Below are 24903 nucleotides of genomic sequence, written 5' to 3'. Positions count from 1 at the left end.
CAAAAGAGTGACTCTTGTAACTCCAAGTGGAGATTTCATTGTATATCGGGCCAACATGAATGCAGTAAGGAAAAATCCTATCCTTAAGGCATGTTTTGGTGGGAAAAGAAACTTAGAGTGTTATGGGAGTCTGTTTGCTATTAAGGATGAGTCTAGGCCTCTAGACAAGTTTCCTTGGATATCAGTGGTTAGTGGCTTTCCAGATGTGTGTTGAGGCTCAAAATCTCACCAAGGGGAAATATGATATCAATGCCATGAGGCCCCCATTTACACGACATAGATGCCAAGACGCCATGGCCTCGCTCGGCCATGCTCGGCCACCCAGACGCGAGACTCCATGGCCTCGCTCGGCCCCGCTCGGCCATCCAGACGCGAGATGCCATGGCCTCACTCGGCCACCCAGACGCAAGACATCAACGGTCTCGCTAGGCCTCGCTCGGCCACCCAGGCGCTGACGCCTTTGGCCTCGCTAGGCCTCGCTCGGCCACCCAGGCGCTGACGCCTTCAGCCTCGCTAGGCCTCGCTCGGCTACCCAGGCGCGGATGCCTTCGGCCTCGCTAGGCCTTGCTCGACCACCCAGGCGCGGACACCATTAGCCTCGCTCGGCCACGCCCAGCCACGGTCGCGAAGCTCTAGCCATCTCACTCAGCCGCACCATCGGATGGGCCACGCGCAGGAGGCCTCGCGAAGGGGGCTCGTGAGCGTCATGAGAGCCATGCCACCAAGGGGGTCGTGAAGGAGGCATCTCGCCTCGTACCCTTAGACTTCTGGAGGGGTCACATGCCTATTACCCATGCTCGTGGGTGGCCTTGGGGTGTTTCAGGCATCTCATGTCAAGGACCTGAGAGCCTCGCCACACGCCACCCCGTTACGCGCGCCAAGTGTCCCGTTCCCTATACCTTGGGACCCCAATGCTTAGGGGCCCAGTTATGAGCTGAATGGAGCGTACTTGTACAATCTTATACTGGGTACGGCCCTTAAGATCATGTACGTCGAGTACGGGCACCCGTACCAGTGGGGGAGTGGGAGTGCTGGAATAAGAGTTATGGCCCGTACGTCTATGGCTAGGAGTCAGAGTCGACACCACTACCACCTGCGCCACTATGTTTGTTCCCACTCCACTGACATGAGTACGGACAAGTAGTGGAGACATCCTCCTGACGCCTGCCCCTGTACTGGATGCACGGCCACAACCTCTGAGACCACTCTCCTGACAGAGTACTTGTGTACCACTTGGTCTCCTGGACCACCATGTACCCAGGGCCATTAGAGCCTACTATAAAATGAACTCTAACTCCACCAGGAAAGGGGTTGGAAAATTTACTATAGCAAGTGCTTGAGAGTGAATGGAGGATTGATTTCTCCATTGTTGTTCTGTCATTGTTCTTGAGTTATTACTTGAATTTCTACAGCTTTTTCATTGACTATCTTAACTTGATAATTTTTTCCACCTCAACTTAGTTGACGAGTTCTCACCGTCAACAATGTGTTTCCTGACGATTTGCAAGGACTACCACCTGATTGAGAGATCGAGTTTTGCATTGATTTGATTCCCAGGACTCAACCAGTTTCTACTACACCTTATCGCATGGCACCTGGAGAGTTAGCTGAATTGAAAAAGCAATTGGGTGAGCTAATGGATAAAGGTTACATTAGAAACAGTATTTCTCCATGGGGAGCTCCAGTTTTGTTTGCCAAGAAAGCTGATGGATCCTTGCGATTGTGCGTCGATTATCGGAAATTGAATCAGATGACAATTAAGAACAAGTATCCTTTGCCAAGGATAGATATGTTGTTTGATCAACTTGGAGGTTCAAAGTGTTTTTCCAAGATTGATTTGAGGTCAGGCTATCATCAATTGAGGATTAAGGAAGATGATATTCCTAAAACTGCTTTTAGAACATGTTATGAACACTTTGAGTTTTTGGTGATGCCATTTGGATTGACAAATGCACCTGCAGCATTTATGGACCTTATGAATAGGATCTTTAGACCCTATTTGGATAAGTTTGTGGTTGTTTTTATTGATGACATCTTGGTGTATTCCAAGACACCTGAGGACCATGCAGAACATTTAACCATTGTGTTGCAAACTTTGAGGGACCATCGATTATATGCTAAGAAAGAGAAATGTGACTTCTGGATGACCGAGGTCAAATTCTTAGGGCATGTAATATCTCAAGAAGGCATTACTGTGGATCCTGCAAAGATAGATTCTATCTTGCAGTGGGAAATACCAAAGAACGTTACTAAGATTCGAAATTTTCTGGGTTAGCAGGTTACTATCGTCGCTTTGTGGAGAATTTTTCTCAAATTGCTATGCCTTTGACAAAGCTAACAATGAAGGATTTAAAGTTCGTGTGGGATGACAGTTGTGAAAAGGCTTTAGAGAACTTAAGCAAAGATTGACTACGGCGCCTATTCTAACTATGCCTAATAGTGATGAGCCTTATGTGGTATTCACTGATGCTTCTAGTACTGGTTTAGGAGGAGTTCTCATGAAAAATGGCAAGGTTGTTTCCTATGCTTCACGCCAATTGAAGCCACATGAGAAGAACTACCCTACACATGACTTGGAACTTGCAGCAGTGATTTTTGCCTTAAAATTTGGAGATGTTACTTATATGGGGAAAAGTTTGAATTATATTATGATCATAAGAGTTTAAAGAATCTCTTTACTCAAAGAGACTTAAATTTGAGGCAAAGAAGATGGGTCGAGTACATGGAAGATTATGATTTCACTTTGCAATATCATCCTAGAAAAGCAAATGTGGTCGCCGATGCATTAAGTAGAAAACCTCATGGCATTTTGGCTTGTTTGGCTCTTGAGGATTGGAAAAGAACGATCACTGTGGGTGATTATGAATTAGAGTACTATGACGGAAAAGATATTGCTTGTGTTTCAAACATAGTGGTTACACCAAGGCTAATTCAGCAAGTTAAGCAATGTCAGTGGCAAGATGAGAAATTAAGACTTATCTGGAATCGAATCTGAAATGGTGAGCAGTTAGATGGATGGACAGTAAATGCTGAAGGATTCTTATACCATAAGGGAAGATTGGTTGTTGCAAATATCCTTGATCTTAGAGAGTCTGTTATGATCGAGGCTCATAGGTCTAAATTTGTTGTACATCCTGGAAGCACAAAGATGTACCAAGACTTGAAAAGACAATACTGGTGGGAAGGTATGAAGAGAGATGTGGCTAACTTTGTAGCTAAGTGTATGGTTTGCCAGCAGGTTAAAGCTGAGCACCAGAGACCTTCAGGGTTGCTTCAACCCTTACCTCTACCAGAATGGAAGTGGGACAAGATCACGATGGACTTTGTGACAGGATTACCGTTAATGCCATTAAAGCATGACACTGTCTAGGTGATTGTTGATCGTTTAACCAAATCTGCTCATTTCATTCCAATTAGGAAGGATTATAAGGTTTCTAAACTAGCTCGACTTTATGTGGATAATATACTTCGACTACATGGGTTACCTTCCAGCATTGTCTCTGATAGAGATCCTCAATTTGCATCAAGGTTTTGGCGAGCATTGCAAAAATCTTTAGGAACTGAACTTAACTTGAGCACCGCTCACCACCCTCTGATAGACGGACAATATGAGAGGACTATCCAAACTTTGGAGGACATGCTTCGTTCTTGTATTTTGGATTTTGGGGGTAGCTGGGGAGAACACTTGTCATTGGTGGAATTCACTTATAATAATAGCTACCAAGCCAATATGGGCATGGCTCCTTATGAGGCCTTATATGGGAGACCATGCAGATCACCTTTGTGTTGGGCAGAACCAGATGAGCATGTCACAATTGGACCTCAAATTATCGCTAGTAGCACAGAGGGGATCAAAGGCATCCAAGAGAGACTTAAGGTTGTTCAAAGTCATCAGAAGAGTTATGCTGATCTCCACCGATGAGAAGTTGAGTTTGAGGTTGGTGACTATGTCTTCTTGAAAGTTACTCCCATGCGTGGTGTGACGAGGTTTGGAGTGAAGGGTAAGCTAGCCCAGAGGTATATTGGACCTTTTAAGGTTATGAAGAGGGTTGGGGAGGTAGCTTACCGATTGAACTTACCAGCGCGGTTGGGGCACGTTCACAATGTGTTTCATGTGTCGATGCTGAGGAAGTATACTCCAGACCCATCACACATCATTGAGTATGAGGCTATCCCTCTTCAAGAGGACGTGTCATATAAAGAACAACCTATCAGAATCTTGGCAAGAGAGTTAAAAGTGCTAAGGAATAGGGAGATTCCAGTAGTCAAGGTCTTATGGCGGAACCATAGAGAAGACGAGACTACTTGGGAGTTAGAGTCGGAGATGTATGAGAAGTATCCTCATTTGTTTAATTTTTAGCTTGAGGTTGTTCTTTGAAAAAAAAATAAAAAATTTGGGATGAAATTTGTTGACGCCGCTTTTCATCAACAGATAAAAGAAGAGAGCACGTAAACAATTAAAGACAATGGCCAAAAGAAACAAACGAATCAAACACACGGTTTTTTACGTGGTTCAGCAGTTAAATCTGCCTAGTCCACGAGTCTCTGTTATTAACCTCAAGATTATCTCTGAACAATTCTTTAGCATGAATTCTCCAGAGTTTTCTCTCAAGGATCAGAATTTCGGTCCTCTACAATGGTGCATGGCTTCTCTATTTATAGAGAAGGATGCAGAATACTATCCCACATATTTTGGGTAGTTACTCTTTTGTGAATAAAAATAAATGGCTTTAAATGCCAATAATCAGATATAAAAGGAAACGTCCCCCAAAGATCAGGGGGCGTATAACTGAATTAAATAATATCCCACAATTCTTGGGGATTTACATCAATTAATGAGGGTTACATCTCATAGTTATAATACTTGTAGATATTCAAGGTGGTTATAACGTATCTTCAAGGCTCCAGCATTTCAGGTCTCATGTCATTGTGCGAGCCACTGACATCTCCCGAGCTAACGTTGCTTTCGAGATGGGATATTGAGCTCAAGACCCATGCTCCGAAGTTCCTGAAGATGAAGGTGTTCTCGGAGCTACCTTTCGAGATCGAGATCATTTTGAGATCACCGCATTCGAGATCATATATCATACTTTGCAGGCTCGACTTACAATCCTAGATCACTCTAATCCTCACGAGACCATTTTTTGCGAACTCAACTTTCGAGGTCATATTTACTATGGCTCGAAATCTGGGTATAACAAAATTTCTTTAAGGATGGAAGAATGTGAAGACTCAGAAAATTAAAAAAAAAGTATATAAATATATATATATTATTTAAGTTTTATTTTAAGTGGTGGGATCTACTTGTTTTAAAAATTGGCAGCCTTTTTTTTTCCCTTCCTTTTTTCTTCTCCCTCCCGACCATTCTTCTTTCTCCTTCTTCTTCTTCTATTTTTTCTTCTCTTTTTTTTCTCTCTGCAACAACTCATGGCTGGGTACCAAGAAGCCATTGTCGGAGTCTCCTTTTCTGCCACGCACCGGAGCTGGAGCACTAGTGGCCGGCGAAAACCCCATCCCCAAAATCTCAGGGCCATCGGAGCTAAGACGCACACGAATGGAGCAGTCAAAGTTTAGTCATCAAAACTTTGACCGCGCTTTCCGGCGAACCCAGACCTTCGTTCGGTGAGTGGGTGGCACCGTTGGAACCAGCGTGAAGGGAGGAATGTCGCCCACTAATTCATTTCAGTCAACTCACCATTTTTCTCTGGCGAGATTTTGGGTATCTCCGCCCCTTTGGAAGCATTTTCCGGCGACACCAGAGGTCATTTGGTCAAAGGGGCTGTACTTCTGTGATGTACTACTCGAGAGGATCGTTTTGATATATGCCATGCATATATTCATCGACGTTTCCGGTACCGCCACCAACCACTAGTGTGCACCTCTTGGGTGAGGTTCCAGAACTTGAAATTTAAAATATGGTCATATTATATGTCTTTGGACATGATTTTGAATAAGGAATGCAATGATGATAATCGTTTGCTCATTTGGTGCACGTAGGAAAAACGTGATATTAAAGATCGAAATAAATCACTCTAAGATCATCATTAAGCTTAGGAGTGTCACTTTGGCCTCAGATTGAAAATTCTGAGGAGGTAGGGACTCAACTTGACTATTGGACTTGTTTTACTCGTATTGAATTGCATTAAACATATTCCAATTTTGATATTTATAAAATGTTTGAAAAATGGAAAACTTAATCTGCATGTTTTATGTTCAGTTCTGAGGGCACTGAGTGCAAATATATCCTTTTGTTCACTTATTTATGCAGGTTATGATTTTTGGGTTTTATTCAAATGCAGCTGTTATGCTGCCCAATTTTCTAAAATATAAAGGGAATATGTTTCTTTCTTTTCATGTTTACCTGCATTTGGTTATGCCAATGAGAGCCATAGTAATCATGATTTGTGCATGTTGTTGTTTCACGACCTAGTCTCTGTATCATCATAGGTAGATCAAGTGCCCACTCACCTGTAGGTGTAAAGACCTAACATCTGTATACAGGAAGTGTTCTGAGCCTCCCCTTGTGGTGGTTATTGTGAATGCCAAAAATTGATCAAAGCCATAGTCAACACTCAAGAGAAAAATTGAGGGTTACCCTCATTAGCCTCGGGCAAACAAAGCAGCCCAATATCTTACCCCACGCGAGACCCATGTCTCATAGGAGGCCTTAGCGAAAATGCCCAGAAGGACCCAAGGGCCTTGCTATGCGAGTCTGCCCTTCCCCCGTGCACGCCTGCCAAGGCCACAAGGGCCTCACTATGCGAGGCTGCCCTTCCCCCACGCGCGCTTGCCAAGGCCACAAGCGCCTCGCTATACGAGGCTACCCTTCCCTCACGCGCGCCTGCCAGGCCACAAGGGCCTCGCTATGCGAGGCTACCCTTCCCCCACGCGCGCCTGCCAAGGCCACAAGGGCCTCGCTATGAGAGGCTGCCCTCGCCCGCGTGCCTCGCGACCCAGATGCACGCCAACGCCTCGCACAGCGAGACACACCTCACCGCGCCCGTGTGCGTCTCGCAAGGTACGACCACGCTAAGGAGCCTCACACCACCACCATCTCGTGGCCCTCATGCAACCCCATCATGCCTTGTGAGACCCATCCCCGAACCTCGTGAATGCCTGGGTCACGCATGGGTACTCACTTAGGCACCAAGGGTCTCGCCTTGTGAGACCCATCCCCGAGCCTCGTGAATGCCCGGGTCACACATGGTTACTCACTTAGGCTCCAAGGGTCTTGCCTTGTGAGATCCATCCTCGGGCCTCGTGAATGCCTATTTCCAGGCCTTGTACCTGAAGGTAAGGAAAAGATAAAAGAAGTATGGATCGACACTTACTAAAATATAAAGAAACCTAGAGAAGATATTTAGGTAAGGGGGACCACTAGGCATGAGATAAATGTACAAGCACGGGATGTACAACCCTGAAAAAGGGCGAAGGCATGACTTTGACATCTGTGTCCTACAAGTAATGGAGGTACAGATTTGTACAGAGAGTGGAAGCACTACATGCATACCTCTGACTATGTACTAGGCCGACACCATAACCTTCTGCTCCACCACGACCTGTGCCACTACCCTGACAATGTACCTATGTACAATCTTGTCCCCTGGGACCACAATGTATGGGGAGCCATTAGAGGCCTAGTATATATAGATCATCACCCCTCCAGAAAAGGGGTTGGAAAATTCATTGTATGCTGAGGTTGTTAAGCAATATACAAATTTTACTCCATTATAGTTATGCATATTTACTCTTTCAAGTTCTCTCAATCTTCTTCGAAGATATCTTTGGCAATACAGTCTCAGTTTTCTAACCTTATATCATTGACGAGATTTCACCGTCAACAGTTTGGCGCCGTCTGTGGGAAGAACAAGCATCAAGCCAACGTTCTTTCATCACTTCCAGAAAAGAAAGATGCCAAGGCGTTCACAACGCTTGCGAAAACTACAAGAGGTTGAGGTTCACCTGAATGGAGAGCGAATGAGGGCTTCCAGGAAAGACCCACCTCCACCTGGGCATGGAGATATGCCGGTGGAATGTCCTCCCCCAGGGGAGGAGAATGAAGCATCATCCCCGGCTGTCCAACCCGACGGAGGTCACTCAGAACCACTAGTGTACCCATATCCCCGGTCCCCAGTGGTACCATGCTTAGGCTACCAAGACACGGGTCCCTCGATGCACAGGCCAGGCAAGATACCCCGAGTACACTAGGCAAGTCCCAGCTCAAGGACTCGCCTCTACGAGGATGAGCTTCGCGAGTTGCATAAAAAGACTCGAAGGCTGGAAACCACGGTAGAGAACATGCAAGAGGTCGTTACCTCCTGCAAGGAAAGTCAAGCATACCCCTTCCTAAGCATAAAGAGAAGGAGTGTGAAAAAAGGGAAAATATTGTCCCCACAGATGATGGAAGAACCCAACTTTCCACCAGTAAAACTCCCCAGACAAAGTACCATGGGGGACCTAGGCCGACGAAATGTCCCCAGGAGCAAGGGCGAAGGGAAGACGATGGTCGTAAGAATAAGGCAGAAGTCACCTCAAAAGAGGCGCCCCCTTGCTTAAGAAAAGAGCTCCATGGGAAGAGGTCAGAAGTAAGAAACGCATCCCCCGCGGTTCCCCCAAGGAACACAAGCAAGGCAAGGGATCAGCCTCAGAACCCGCAAGACTCCTTATGCAAAAAGAGGAGGGGACTAGACATCAAAATGCAGCACCCTCGAGGCAAGATTATCACCGTACCTGGGGGGCATAGAGAGGACGAAGAATTTGACCATGACTCTCCCTTCACAAGGGAGATCCAGGCTGAGAAAATCTCCGCCAACCTCAGAGAGCCTCGCATGACTCCATACGAGGGTACTACGGACCCAAAGTATAACTTAGACTATTTCAACAACTTGATGAGGTTAAGAGGGGTCAACAGCAGAGAAAAATGTCATTTCTTTGTTGTTACACTTAAAGGTGTTGCATACAAGTGGTTCAAGAGGATAAGGCCGGGAACAATCAAATCATGGCAGCAATTCTCTGGTGAATTTCTTTAGCAGCACTGTTCGGTCTGTGATTACGTTATGTCAATTACTAGCCTCGCTAACATAAAGCAAGGCGAAAATGAAAGTCTGAAGAACTATATCCATAGGTTCAATATGGAGGCAACAAAGGTGGGAATTTTAACCAAAGCGGAGCTCAAGATGGCTATTACAGCCGCAGTTCGTTCAGGAAGCAAGTTATGGGGTAGCATGCTCAAAAGAGAAGTTTCAAATTTAGATGATTTCTTCGAAAGAGCACAGAAGTACATACATGTGGAAGAGGGCCATAAGAACTCGCATGTTGAAGAAAGCGAACCTTCTTCCAGTCGCACTGCTACCAATACGTCTGAAGATTCCAAATAGAAGGGGATGTCGTGCTAGAGGGGTCACTGACCAAGGTTAAAATTGGACGGGGGCCATCTAGCCATAAAAGTCCTGACCCGAGGGGGGATCACCTAAAAAAATCATAAAAGGGTCTCAAGGTAGACGCTTGCAAAAAGGGTCTCAAACTAGACACTTGCAAAAAGGGTCTCAAAGAAGAGGCTTGTGAAAAGGGTCTCAAAGAAGACACTTGCAAAAAGGGTCTCAAAGAATACACTTGTGAAAAAGGTCTCAAAGAAGACACTTGCAAAAAGGGTCTCACAGAAGACGCTTGCAAAAAGGGTCTTACAAAAGATGCATGCAAAAAGGGTCTCAAAGAAGACGCTTGCAAAAATAGTACTATGCCTAATGACGAGAAGGACGCTTCTCGCAAGAAATAATAAGCGCGCGCAAAAATACATAAAAGGATAGCAAGAACCCAAGGGGTCAACATATCCTTACAAGTAATCAAAGTGCACCAACGGACACGGATCACCTAGCAGTACCACCAAAGCATAGGGAGTGTAGCATTATTATGAGTCTACCAGGAAGCCTAAAGACTTCCTAATAGACTGGGGGGCAAGTGTGAATGCCAAAAATTGATCAGAGCCATAGTCAACACTCACGAGAAAAATTGAGGGTTACCCTCATTAGCCTCGGGCAAACAAAGCAGCCCAATATCTTGCCCCACGCGAGGCCCATGTCTCATAGGAGGACTTAGCAAAAATGCCCAGAAGGACCCAAGGGCCTCGCTATGCGAGGCTGCCCTTCCCCCGCGCGCGCCTGCCAAGGCCACAACAGCCTCGCTATACGAGGCTTCCCTTTCCCCGCGTGCGCCTGCCAGGCCACAAGGGCCTCGCTATGCGAGCCTGCCCTTCCCCCGCGCGCGCCTGCCAAGGCCACAAGGGCCTCGCTATGTGAGCCTGCCCTCGCCCGCGCACCTCGCGACCCAGATGCGTGCCAACGCCTTACACAGCGAGACACACCTCACCATGCCTGTGTGCATCTTGCGAGGTACGACCACGCTAAGGAGCCTCACGCCACCACCATCTTGTGGCCCTTATGCAATCCCATCACGCCTTGTGAGACCCATCCCTAAGCCTCGTGAATGCCTGGATCACGCATGGGTACTCACTTAGGCACCAAGGGTCTCGCCTTGTGAGACCCATCCCCGAGCCTCGTGAATGCTCGGGTCACACATGGGTACTCACTTAGGCTCCAAGGGTCTCGCCTTGTGAGATCCATCCCCGGGCCTCGTGAATGCCTATTTCCATGCCTTGTACCTGAAGGTAAGGAAAAGATAAAAGAAGTATGGATCGACACTTACTAAAATATAAAGAAACCTAGAGAAGATATTTAGGTAAGGGGGACCACTAGGCATGAGATAAATGTACAAGCACGGGATGTACAACCCTGAAAAAGGGCGAAGGCATGACTTTGACATCTGTGTCCTACAAGTAATGGAGGTACGGATTTGTACAGAGAGTGGAAGCACTACATGCATACCTCTGACTATGTACTAGGCCGACACCATAACCTTCTGCTCCACCACGACCTGTGCCACTACCCTGACAATGTACCTATGTACAATCTTGTCCCCTGGGACCACAATGTATGGGGAGCCATTAGAGCTCCAGTATAAATAGATCATCACCCCTCCAGAAAAGGGGTTGGAAAATTCATTGTATGCTAAGGTTGTTAAGCAATATACGAATTTTACGCCATTATAGTTCTGCATATTTACTCTTTCAAGTTCTCTCAATCTTCTTCGAAGATATCTTTGGCAATACAGTCTCAGTTTTCTAACCTTATATCGTTGACGAGATTTCACCGTCAACAGTTATCAGGTCCCGTTACCCGGTTTAGGATGTCGGTTTTTCTATGGTGGGTAACGGGAACTAGGGATCTAGTGGACGGGTTGATGTGCACTTGTTGCAATGCTCTTATGATTATTTGTGGTTTCTCTCTATTTTGGGTTATACATGATGATATATATTTGTTTCAAAGCTAACCATGCTGGGGTTTTATTTAACTTTTGGGTCCTATGTCATTAGTTGCTTTCCTACTGGGCTTTCTAAGCTCACCCCCTATATCTCTCCCATTCCAGGATCCTAGTGATGCGATTGTGGATAAGGTGAATTGATGATGAAGCTAATGTGTTTAGCGCCATAGTCCTATCTTTTGAACATTATATGTATTTAATTTGGAACCTATCGGTCTGTATATCTAAGTTAGCTATGTAATAGTTAGAAATAAGGAATGGTGGATGCTAAATATTATTTTTGGTGTTTTATGACTTATTAAATTTAACTGTTTCGTGACTACATGACTGTGGGGATATTATTGTTCTATGTATTATGATAAATGATCCTACTTTTATCCGTAATATTTTCATATATAATTATAGGAGTTATTCCATTATTTTGACTTATAATTATAGTAATATTTAATATAAATTAAAGGATCATTTATAAAGACTATTTTCCACCGAGGGTCAAAGTTTGACCTTTGACCACTCAAGTTATGGATATTACAATTCTGCCACAGTCTAGGGCTCGAGGTGTGACACTTTCCCTATACCATTCCCTTTTTAATTAGAGGAGAAAATACTAAAGATAGACATCTATTCTCATCTCTCTCTCTCTCTCTCTCTCTTTCATTTTAGGTTTCTGAAAATGAGTGAGAGAGAGGCAATTGTAACAACCTCTGCTTGGTTCAATATAACTCATTTTTGGTACTACATAACTTTAATCAAATTAATTCATTCAGGCTCAACAATACTTCAAGCTTTTAGTTTGATTAAACTAAGTTGATAACTTTATGTAGTGTTAACCCTACCTAAATGGTGATGTTTAGTTTTTAGATGATTCTTTTTTTTTTTTATGTTTTTAAGTTAATATTAAAAATCATGTTATAGGTCAAAATCCAATTAAAAATTGAACTGTGTTGAAAGTTAATTGAATTGGATTAGATGATCAAAATCCAACCTATAATTAGATTGTATTGGATTAGTACAAAAAATAATTAGATTGTATTGGATTAGTACAAAAAAAATTGGATTGGATGGGATGCTATCCTCTAGCCAAGACTCCAAATTAAAATACAATTAAAAATTACATACTTTTTTTTTTTTAAATGAGAAAAAGTGTTTTGACATGAACACCCAATTCTACGGAAATAAGTAAATTTAGACATAATAAATAGTAAGGAATAATTAATAGTATCCACTCGTTTTATAAGATCCTTCATAATGAAACATGCACTTTAGCATCAAACATAGTTTGCAAACCTGGTGTTTTGCTTTCTTTACTGCCAAAACATAAACATTTTTTACTTTCGGAGTTCTCCCGAACACTTCAATCCCACCATGGCTTCTTCTGCCATGGGAGACAACGGTGGGCGCGGTAACGGTGGCGGAGACGAAAGGGCCAAGTACTTAGGATTCAGTAGTATTGCTCCTGATCCATATTCTCCCTCCACCGGCGGCGAAGCCGACGACGAAAACGAAAAGGAAAAGGAGAGAATAAGCTTCCCAGCTGGTTCCCCCAAACACTTCAAAAAATCAACCAGTGTCACTACTACTACTACTGCCTCAGTTGAAAACTACAATATCGAAATGGCCCAAGTCTACGACAACGTCAACGACGACATCGAGAAAAACGGCTTCGTGGAAAGGTCACGATGGGTTCTCAACGCACCTGAACCACCGGGGCTATTCCGTGAGGTGGTAGATTCGGTGAGGGACACCATTGGTTCATTGAGAAACAAGTACTACAAGTCTCTCCAAAGCCAGAGTTTCATCAAACGCATGGTCCTTCTTCACCAAAACATATTTCCTATTCTGGTATGGGGTCGAAGTTACAGCTCAGCCAAGTTCAAGAATGATTTAATGGCTGGTTTGACCATTGCAAGCCTCTGTATTCCCCAGGTAATTAATTACATATAATTTAATCAAAACCAAGCCAACTTTGAAAATTGACTAAATAAATTAATAATAATTTTTTTTAATCTCAGAGTATTGGATATGCAACTTTAGCAAAGCTTGATCCTCAATATGGCCTTTGTAAGTCATGTAACTTGATGGGTTTTCTTTCATTATTACCATAAGTAATTGGATATGTATAATAATTTGGTATATATATTTGAGTATTATACAGATACAAGTGTTGTACCACCACTTATCTATGCTGTAATGGGGACTTCGAGAGACATAGCGATTGGACCAGTGGCTGTGGTATCACTACTTTTGCCTTCAATGATTCAGAAACTAGTAGACCCCGGGACTGATCCAATTACTTATAGAAACTTTGTCTTGACTGCAACTTTCTTCTCTGGAATCTTTCAAGGAGCCTTTGGTTTCTTCAGGTATGTCTTACACCACAGGATTTTCTTCCTAATATTATTTTACTCATAATATATGTACTTACTTGCTTAATTGTGATTTATTCTATATTAAGTGCTCACTTAACTTGATGTTTTAACTTTAGATTAACTAAAAAGTAAATTTTATAGGTTGGGATTTCTGGTGGATTTTCTTTCCCATGCTGCAATAGTGGGCTTTATGGCTGGTGCAGCCATCATTATTGGGCTTCAACAACTGAAAGGGCTACTTGGGATCACTCACTTTACTAATAAAACTGATATTATCTCTGTCAGTAAAGCTGTTTGGAATTCAATTCACCATCCTGTATGTGTTTTACCTTTATGTTCTGATTATTTATATTATTTAATATTCCTTTTATATTTTTATTAATACTTTTATATTTCTTTAATTGCAGTGGAGTCCTTATAATTTCATTATTGGTAGCTCATTCCTGGGTTTCATTTTTTTTACTAGATTTCTGGTAAGTAAGTATCATTAATATTAAAAGTTAATGCTTGTAGTGGCTCCTCCTAAACAATTTATTTTTAAATTTTAATGAAGAAGCTCAATTAATAGTATTCTACAATTACCTAACTTTATTATGTTAAAGATCCACAATTCATTTAATTTCTTCTAGTAGTACATTAATTATTATTTGGTGATTAATTATTTAATTTCTGCAGGGTAAAAAGAACAAGAAACTTTTTTGGTTGCCGGCGGCTATTGCACCTTTGTTGTCAGTTATACTATCCACTCTAATTGTATATCTAGTAAAAGCTGATAAGAATGGAGTTAAGATTGTGAAACATATAAAAGGAGGCTTGAATCCTAGCTCTGTTCATCTATTACAGCTTCACAGCCCCTTTGTTTGGGAAGTGGCCAAAATTGGACTCATTGTCGCCGTTGTCGCATTAACGGTACTATAATAGCTCTAATTAAACCTTCAGAAATTTCGACTGGAAATTTAATTTTGAGTTTGTGATTTTGCATATTATGTTTACTTCAGGAAGCAATTGCAGTGGGTCGGTCTTTCGCAACAATGAAAGGGTACCACCTTGATGGAAACAAAGAGATGGTAGCAATGGGATTCATGAACATAATTGGATCATTAACTTCTTGTTATGTGGCAACTGGTAATTTATATTGAGCTAGTTTATCTATACATAATGTATAACTTTATGGGTTATATACATATATATATATATATATATATAATAAGCTGTCACGTTATCATAATTAGCCTTAAAAACTAACATATTAATTTATAAAAATGATTGGGGGCAGGTTCATTTTCTCGGACTGCTGTGAATTTCAGTGCGGGCTGTGAAACCCTGGTATCAAATATAGTGATGGCCATTACAGTTCTGATATCGCTGCAATTTCTGACGAAGCTGCTGTATTACACTCCCACAGCTATACTTGCTTCCATAATTCTCTCAGCTCTGCCTGGACTCATCAACCTCAACGCAGCCTACCATATTTGGAAGCTTGATAAGCTTGACTTTTTGGCTTGCATTGGAGCCTTTATTGGGGTTCTCTTTGCTTCTGTTGAGATCGGTCTTACAATTGCGGTAAATCATATATATATATATAGTTGTTCTATTTGACCGTAATAATAATAAATCTTTTTAAATAATTTTTTATTATCTATAAAGTAATTTTATATATTTTATAAAGACTTTATATTTGTTTGATCCTGTATTTTATCTCATTATTTGTTTGGATCCTTTGTTTTAACAAATTATTTTTTAGATTCTATGTTTCATAAAATTGTTAAAATAGAACATTAAACCTGATTTTGGTCAATGTTTTCTCAACTAAAATCACAAATAATTTACCAAACTAACAATTCATAACAAAAATAAAATCATTCTACTTAAAAACTGTATTATTTTATTCAATTTTTTCTTCATCAAAATTGAGTTTAAGATTCTATTTTAACTATTTTACAAAACATAGGGTCCAAAAAGTAATTTATCAAAACACAGGGTCCAAACAGATAATGGAATAAAACACATGGTCCAAAAAAATATAAACCCTTTTATAAAACTATTTAAGGAATATATATGTGTCAATAATACTAAATCTTCCGTGACACTTAAATATAAATTTAATTTTTTTTCTAAATTTTTATTAGTTATTTTTGTATGCTTTTATAAATTAAAATTGATTTTATATATTTTTTTAAAATAATTTAAAGAAATATTTACAACAATAATATTAAATCTCTACTAATATTTACCTTCAAATATAAATTCAATTTTTTTTATTCTTTTAATTTTTACATTTAATTTTTTAGATTTTAATAATTTAAACTTAATTTTATATATTTTTAAAAATTATTCAAGAAATATTTAAAGTAATTATCTTTTAAAATTAACAAATATTTGGTATTATTGGTGTGATAAAAAAAAAGAATTGTTAGTTAAGTGTAACTATTATTAAAATTTTGGTATTATTACCATAAAAATAAAAGAATTGATATTTAAGTGAAACTATTAACAAAAAAATTGTTATTTTTGGTGCCCAAAAAAATTAGTATATAAGTGAAAGTATTTAAAAATATTTCTTAATTTTACCGTCATTACCCTTATATATTTTGTCGAAAATATTTATGTGATCACTTCTTAAAAATTGATGAATGTAGTGTAGTGGCTGCAGGACCAATTATTATGACATGGAAAAAATTTCTCACTAGATATGATGGACAAATCATGTGCTAATGTCACTAGTTGTTGGACTTTGTTGTACCATTGATTCAACTTCGCAATTTGTGGGGTGTACAAAAATAAAACATACATTTACCAAGAAAAATCCCTATTTTTTGCACTATATATATAATTTTAAAGGTAGCGATACATTATAGTTATTCCATGTTACATAAACACACGTACACCCTTCCTTATTGAGATTCACAGAAACTTATGGCTTGTTTGGTATTATTTTTTGTTTTTAAAATTATGTTTTTATAATTTTTGTAATTTTCAAAAAATAATAGATGTTTCGTTAATGTTTTCTAAAATTATTTTTTATTTTTATTTAAAAAAATCTTAAATAAAAAATTAATAAATATATTTACAAATAGAATTTTTTTTAAAAGTTTGTAATAAATAACGAGATAAAGTAATGTGAAAGAAAAAATGATGAAAAATATGGAAAGAGAAAGTAAGTATAGAAATTTTGAGGAAGATAAATTGAAAAGAAAAAAAATTAATGCAATAAAAAAAATAAGAGAGAAAATGGCGAGATAGAAAAAATGAGGAGATAGAAAATTAAGATATAGAAAGTGATGAAAGAGAAAATAATAAGATAATAATTGATGATAGAGAAAATAAGAAGATCAAAAGTGATGAAAGGAAAAGTAATAAGATAATAATTGATGTTAGAGAAAGTGAGTAAAGAAAAAGTGTACAGAGAGAAAAAATGATGTGGGATAATAATAATTAAAAATGTTATGTGAGAAAAAAATTACCAAAAAAGAATTTGAGAACTAAAAACAACTTTTGGTTGTTCTCAATTTTTTTTTATTTTTTGTAACTTTGTTTTTAAAAATTATTTTCTGACAACAATGTGAAACACCGTTACTTATTTTCAGAAAATAATTTTTAAGTTTTAAAAACAAAAACTTTTTTTAGTTAAGAAGTGAAACAACCTGTTAAGTTTTTTCATGGAGTTTATGTGTACTTTTATTTACTACACTAACTAAAATAGAATAAGTATTTTACTTTTTCATGTCTCGCTTATATAAAATATATATCTCTCAGAAAGAATATTGTGTAGTTAACGATGGTGTAATTATTCTATCAAATATATAAAATAAATATATCAACACACCGATAAATTTTATATGGACATACTATAATTATGTATCATAAAAAATTTATGCATATTTAAATCTCATCATTGATGGATAGTGTAAACATAGAATTCTAGTCCAATATATATATATATATATATATAAATATATATATATATACCACTAATTAGAAAATGTCACATTATACTAAAGGTGTTTGGTATGAGATTTAGGTTTGTGGAAGAAGACTTAGAGTAAATTTAGATTAAGAAAATATGAAACTTTAGTGTTTAAAAAGTTAAGATTATTACCCCCAATTCAAACTAAAAAAATACGACTTACTTAGAAACACAAACTCTTAAGTTATTAAATATAAATTTATCAAATATGGGTTAGATTTAACATTCTCATTCCTACCAAACCAAACATTTATACCAAACACCCATAAATGTTACAATTTATTTCTTTAATAATTTCACACCAAAAAATATCATCTCTCTATTTCAAGATGGTGTGGCAATATTATATTAGTGAGTTGTGAGTGAGACAGTATAGTAAAACTTTGGTAATGTTTGGTTGAAAATAATATAATGAAATTGAAATGAATCAATTTTCATTCTATTCATTTATTATGAGAATATTATTTTAATTGAATGATTTTTTCACTATTTTAGTAGAATGACTATTCCATTTGAAAATAAAAAGAAAAGCTATTCAAATGCAAGTTTGAAAAAATCTAATAATTTTTTTATTAATTTTTTTATTTATATAAATTTTTATTACATCAAACTCCCATTCATTTTCTAATTCTCATTTACATTTCTCCATTTTCATTCACTCCATCCAAAAGGACACCTTAGTGCCCACTAATAAAAAATTTCATGGTAAATAATCATCATATATAATATATTGATGAAAGTGTCTAAATTATATTAATTAAATTGCTGTCGTGATTTAAAATTATTGTTAGATTAATTTTTTTTCATGGATTTAACTAAGTACACATACAAACTAGCTAAAACATACACACACATATATATATATGTAAATATAATATTGAAGACAGTGTTATCCTAATTAGTAACCGTATATGTACATACTGTTCTCTGATGATTTTGCAGGTGACAATATCGTTTGTGAAGATAATTCTGATATCGATAAGACCGGGCATGGAAACTCTAGGAAAACTTCCGGGAACTGAAATCTTTTGCGATATTCAGCAATATCCGATGGCCATTCAAATTCCTGGAACAATGATTATTCGAATCAAGCCTGCCTTGCTTTGTTTTGCAAATGCCAACTTCGTAAGAGAAAGGTACCATATAAATATAATTTTAGTTGACGCACTCAAAATTTATAATAAATATCCCCAAAAACAATAGAGAATTATCAATTTATTGCGACATTTTCTAGTAGAAATATAAATTATTTGTCGTATATGTTTGTATAATATGATCCATATTATATATATATATATGAAGGATTATGGACTGGATATCGGAGGACATTGAAGAAAATAACAAAAGGACCATTCAAGTTCTCATTCTTGACATGTCTAGTAAGTACCAATCGTCAAATAAAACTGTTTATTTATATATGAACAGTTTTTACTTTTGTCCGTTAATATTTTTATATTTACGAGAATATTCTTATATTTAATGATAAATTATAAATATGAGTTAAACTTAAATAAATAAATAATTTAATAAATTAAAATAAGATATTTTTTTTTGATTTTTTACAATAATAATTATTTAAAAATAATAAAATTATATATTTTATAATTTAATTAAATTTAAATTTCACCTATTAAAATAATATCATATTAAATATATAATATAATATAATATACTGTCAATTAAGGACAAACTTAAATTTAAAATTCATGTATAATATTAATATTATGTTAAATATATAATATATAATGTCTTGTTATTACTGCTAAATTCAAAAAACTAGAACAAACATAAATTAAACAAAAATTAATTATTTTAAAGATATTTTATGATCATTTAAATAATTAAATCATATTTATTTAAAAATAATAAAGACATACATATCATTTTTTTATCTTATAAATTTGTGTGATAGTTTATTTTTTATCAAGTGATCGGAACTTTTTTTTTCATCAAATTCACTAAATGGCGTTGTGAGATACAATAGAAACTAAAAATAGTTGTTTAGACTATGACTTTTTCTATTCTTATTTTATTTCTATTATTAATTTTTTTTTAAATATTATTGTAATTTATATATATATGTCATGTAGTCATGTAAATATATATCTATGTCAATGTGTGTTTAAATGTCATATATATAGAGATTATTAATATAAATATTTATATATACTATAGAATTATAATTCGTTCAATTATATATGTACATTTTAAAAATAGTGAACCAATTTTTATTAAAATTATAGACAATATTTACAACTTTAAAATTAAGCAAATATGCAATACACGTTTCTTCTACCTAGTATATATATGTGGATGAGTAATTAATGGTTACATCAAATATATGCCCACGGATGTTTACATTAGTTCTAGCCTTAAAAATGTTATTGAAAGATTATGATTAATTCATTAATTGACTAAAAGTATTTCACGAGTGACATGTAATCTGATACTAATTTGTTATTATAATATTTATTTAAAATACTTTGTTTCTTTATAAAACACTAATTAAAATTATTTTATTTTAAAAATATATTTATTTATAATTATTAATAAAAAATTAAAAAATTTAATCAAAATATTAAATAAGGATCTTTTAGCAATTAAAGTTCATAATTATTTTTATTCTTTTTACTCGACTCCCTAATATAAATAATTGTTCTTCTTGTCACATTTTATGTTCCACAAAATGAAGGTTACTATACATACGTTGTAATAAGAAATAGTGACAAAATAACATTAGGATGTACTTGATACTACGGTTGGGTGGTTTGTCTTTCTCTCACTATTATTTTCATTTATCTATTATCATTGGGTTTTGACATGTTATAAAACATAGTATTGTTCTTATTAATATTTACTCGAGTAAACAAACCTGCAGTATTTACTTCCCATTATTATTTTAGTTACAATAGAAAATGTTAATCTAGAAACATACAGTATCAATATATGGCTATAATATTACTATTAGATTCGTGATACTCTTGGCCACGTGGCCAAGAATACAATAAAAACAAATATCTAAGATTTTTTTATTTTTATTTATTTTTAAGTGAAATTAGTATTTATATTATGGTGTGAAAGCTAATTATTTGAATTTAAATATTACAAATTTAAATAGGACTTATAAAATAATTGAAGGTTTTTATTTGTAAAAAAATTATTTATTTATTAATTTCACAAATTATAATTATATAATTATCATATTAATAAATACTTAATTTAATTCTAAACATAGAAACTTTTTTAATAATAATTTATTATAACCTGCTATAGTCACTAAAAGTGCAACCATAATAGTTAACTATTAAAAATTCCAGTTGCTACTGTTTGTCTATTCTATCACATCAGTCAATTAAAAAATTGTTACTATATATGTATATATATAAGTAATAAAATATGAGTATTTCTTTGAAAAGATAGAAATTTATTGTGGGAACAAACATGCATTGGATAAAAGAACATCCTATATATATATAATATACGTACTAGACTATAACATGTAATTCTAAATGGCACTTTCTCTCTCTCTTCTTATAACTTTCTACAATTGTGTGGCAGATTTGCTGAACATTGATACATCAGGAATAGCTTGTCTTGACGATATGCATAAAAGTTTGACCACACAAGGAATCGAGGTGTTTATCTTTTTGGCATTGACAAACATTAATTTTAATTATCTTCCTTTTTTTTTAAGTTGACTCTCTCATTTTGACTATTTTTTTTTTTTTAACAGATAGCTATTGCCAATCCTAGATGGCAAGTGATTCACAAACTAAAGCTAGCCGAGTTTGTGAGTAAAATAGAAGGAAGGGTCTTCTTGACTGTGGGAGAAGCTGTTATGAATTATGCAACTGCAAAAATTCCTGTCCGTACCACTGCTTAATTGTCCTAATTTGATAGTTTTTTTTTTCTTGGTGTTGATCGCTCTCTGTGTGTGGTCCGGAATCTACCTCTCCACTTCACTTGTAATGCACTTAAAAAATAAAATAAGGAAAGGTACTTTTACGCACAGTTTGCTCTGTCAGAATATTGTAATAAATAATGAAGTGTAATGTAATGTAAAATATTAACAATATTTACCCTCTCTTAATTTATGCGTGTAGATATTAGTTGAACTTGCATTATTGGTAATTAGGGTCTTTTTGGTATTATTTTCTGTTTTTTTATTTTTAAAGTTGTGTTTTTAGAAATTAAAACCGAAAATAGTTTTTTTAGTTTTCAAAATACTATAGGTGTTTGGCTAATGTTTTCTAAAAACAATTTTTTAGTTTTTTTTTTTTTAAATCTTAAATAAAAAATTAATTAATATATATACAAAGAGAAAAATCATTTAAAAGTTTGTAATAAATAATGCGGTAAAATAATGTGAAACAAAAAGTTATGAAAATAAAGAGTGAGAAAGTAAGGAAAGAGAAATTGAGAAAAGGAAAATTAATGCGAGAAAAAATGAGAGAGAAAGTAACGAGAGAAAAAGTGAAGTGAGGAGAGAGAAAGTGATCAGAGAAAAAAAAATGAAGATATAGTAAGTGATGATAGAGAAAATGATGAGATTATAAGTGAAAAAAGAGAAAATGAAAAGAAATGAAGTGAAAAGAGAGAGTAATTAATAAGAGAAAAATTGATAGGAGAGAAAGTAAGGAAGAGAAAGTGATTCGAAAGAAAGTGATGATAGAGACACTAATGAAAGATAATTTGATGTGAGAGAAATTGATGAAAGAGAAAGTAATCCAAGAGAAAATTATGAGTGAGAAAATAATATGAGAAAAAGTGAGGTGAGCGAAATTAGTGTGAGACAATAATAATTAAAAAAATTATGTGAGAAAAAAAATTGACAAGAAAAGTTAGAGAATAACAGAAAACAACTTTTTGTTGTTCTTAAAATTTTTTATATTTTGTAACTTTGTTTTTAAAAATTATTTTATGAAAATAATGTCAAATACCTTATTTATTTTTAAAAAATAATTTTTAGTTTTTAAAAATAAAAAACTATTTTTAAGTTATAGTTTTTCTTTTTCTTTTTTTGTTTTCTATTAGACTTTAACTGAATTATAAACATAAAAGATTCTATTTAATTAAAAATTCCAACAACCAATATAGTGTGCACGTGTATAGCATTATAAAATCATCATCATTATAAAATTATCATACAATTTAAATTTATTAAGCTTAAATGTAATTACAAACAACCAATTTAGTTTTAAAATTATATATATATATATATGTTTTGCTTGAAAAACGCTTTCATGAGCTAGAAATAAAATTAAATAATGGTAAGTAATATGGAAAGAAGATATTAAATTTACTAAATAATCTTAAGTAATTTATTTAATTAAGGTAGTTATTAAAATATAAAAGAAGAAAATATTGAATAAAGCAACAATTTGTTTTTTAATTGTCATGATTTATAACTTGACATATATTAGATGAAGGGTAGTCCTATCTAAATTGACTAGGATGCTAATATTGTTGGATTAAAATCTTATTTTATGGGCACATATGTATAATGTATAATACTATTATAAAGTGTAATATAAAATTAAGTGACAAACACCACAACAAAAGCCCATTTCCATAACACAAAATTTTAACACTTTTAAAAAAGAGTTATAATATATATAAGTTTATATGCATATAGGCGGGACTTAATGTAGTTTGGCGCCTAATTTTCCCCCCAGCCCCAAAATTTTTCACACGGTCCCCAGCCCCAAAAATTTTCACACGGTCCAAAATCATCCTCTCTCCTTCTCTGTCATTATTTCCTTCTCTCTCATAATTCAGATCTCTCTTTCTCTTTCTTTTCTTCTTTTTCCTCATCGTTCTCTCTCCTCTCTTTCTCCCACCAAACCTCTCCTTCACTCTTTCACTCTCGTCTGTCTCTTTGTGGAGCCCGACTGCCACCTTCCCCTACATGCACCGGCTAGGGATCTTCAGAGGCTGTTGAAGCTTCAACCCACGCGGGCCATCGTCGTATTCCTATTCCTATTCTCTTTCGATTTTCATTGTATTTACATAGATTTCTCTCTCTCTCTCTCTCTCTCTCCCTACTTTCTCTCAGGTCTTCTACTTCGACGTCGGCGAGAATAGAAGGGGTCGTTTCCTCAAGGTACTCTCTGCGTTGACCTTATCATCCCTTTTGCCTTTGGCTTTTTCAAACTATGCAGGTATATAAGTACCTTATCATACTGTGTTTATACAAGTCTCTGTACATTCTTACATAATACATATCTATATTTATAAGTGAGCTAGGATTGTTGAATGTGGAGTGTGTGAGCTGTGATTGAGTGAGATGTGAGTATTTTTTGGACTCATTTGGGGGTTTCGATGCCCTAATGGGTTGAATTTCGGGACACCATTGTTAATTTTTTATTATTATTATTTGTTTATGTTCTTTAATCTTTGATCTCCATCGTGTATTTGATCTCTTTTCTTTAGTCTTTATACAACTCTACTATGTAAATTTTTTATTTCTAAATTATTTTCGGAGAAGCTTACTTCTGTCAAGTTACAGACACTCACTCATCAGGAGAAGCTTGCTTTCTGGATCAATATCTATGATTCTTGCATGATGAACGTAAATAGATGACCTCATCTAGTACTCATAGCTTCTTTTTGTTTCTTTTATGTATATTTTCTAAAGCTGTCATAAGTAAAATAAAAGCACTATTTTACTGTAGGCATTCCTGGACCATGGAATACCAGAGAGTCATGAAATGGTTGTTGCCCTGATGCAAAAGGTATGGAATATTATAGTATCAAAGTTTTGCTGGATTGTCATTTTCTTGCGGTGTAATACATTGTTAATTTTTGCTCTGTATTTATATGTTGGTTGTGGGTTTTCATCTGCAGATGCTATATACAGTTGTATGATTCCCCTCCAAAGTCAACCACTGAGAAAGACGATGAGATGTCCAAGTTGCCTCCTTCTCAGAAAAAGAAAATGAGGCAAAAATTGAGAAAAGCATAGGCTCGAGCTAAGAATGTAATGTTTCTGACTTCTGTATCTTTTCGGACGATTCCCCTACATTTATTTTTATCCTAATGTTTAGCATTCTTTTAGGAGGCTGAAGGTAAAAATGAAGAATCCAATGCTAATAGTGTCTCAAATGATATGCGATAGTTTAACAAATTTGTTGGTTAAATGTCCATTGCCATGACTTGAGATAATGACAAGTGATATGCGATAGTTCAACA

General features: G+C 35.9%; 2 protein-coding genes and 1 long non-coding RNA gene across 3 annotated transcripts; all 3 read left to right on the top strand.

Moving 5' to 3' along the window:
- Positions 1–3970: 3970 nt before the first annotated feature.
- LOC133831356 (uncharacterized) lies at positions 3971–4360 on the top strand. The gene has a single exon (XM_062261618.1). It carries the CDS (start codon positions 3971–3973, stop codon positions 4358–4360), a length of 390 nt encoding a protein of 129 aa, XP_062117602.1.
- Positions 4361–12610: 8250 nt separating this feature from the next.
- Positions 12611–21833, top strand: LOC133804608 (low affinity sulfate transporter 3-like). Its single transcript, XM_062242755.1, has 12 exons — positions 12611–13302; positions 13389–13437; positions 13532–13739; positions 13887–14061; positions 14153–14218; positions 14421–14654; positions 14744–14870; positions 15022–15308; positions 18655–18848; positions 19015–19091; positions 21271–21347; positions 21446–21833. The coding sequence occupies exons 1-12, from the start codon at positions 12742–12744 to the stop codon at positions 21593–21595; spliced, it is 2205 nt and encodes a 734-aa protein (XP_062098739.1). The 5' UTR covers positions 12611–12741; the 3' UTR covers positions 21596–21833.
- Positions 21834–23653: 1820 nt separating this feature from the next.
- LOC133830146 (uncharacterized) lies at positions 23654–24903 on the top strand. Its single transcript, XR_009891929.1, has 2 exons — positions 23654–23815; positions 24387–24903. It is a non-coding gene; the product is annotated as an uncharacterized LOC133830146 (long non-coding RNA).

This window comes from Humulus lupulus, chromosome 1 (assembly GCF_963169125.1).
Source record: "Humulus lupulus chromosome 1, drHumLupu1.1, whole genome shotgun sequence".
Taxonomy (NCBI): domain Eukaryota; kingdom Viridiplantae; phylum Streptophyta; class Magnoliopsida; order Rosales; family Cannabaceae; genus Humulus; species Humulus lupulus.
This window is presented reverse-complemented; position numbering and strand designations above follow the sequence as displayed.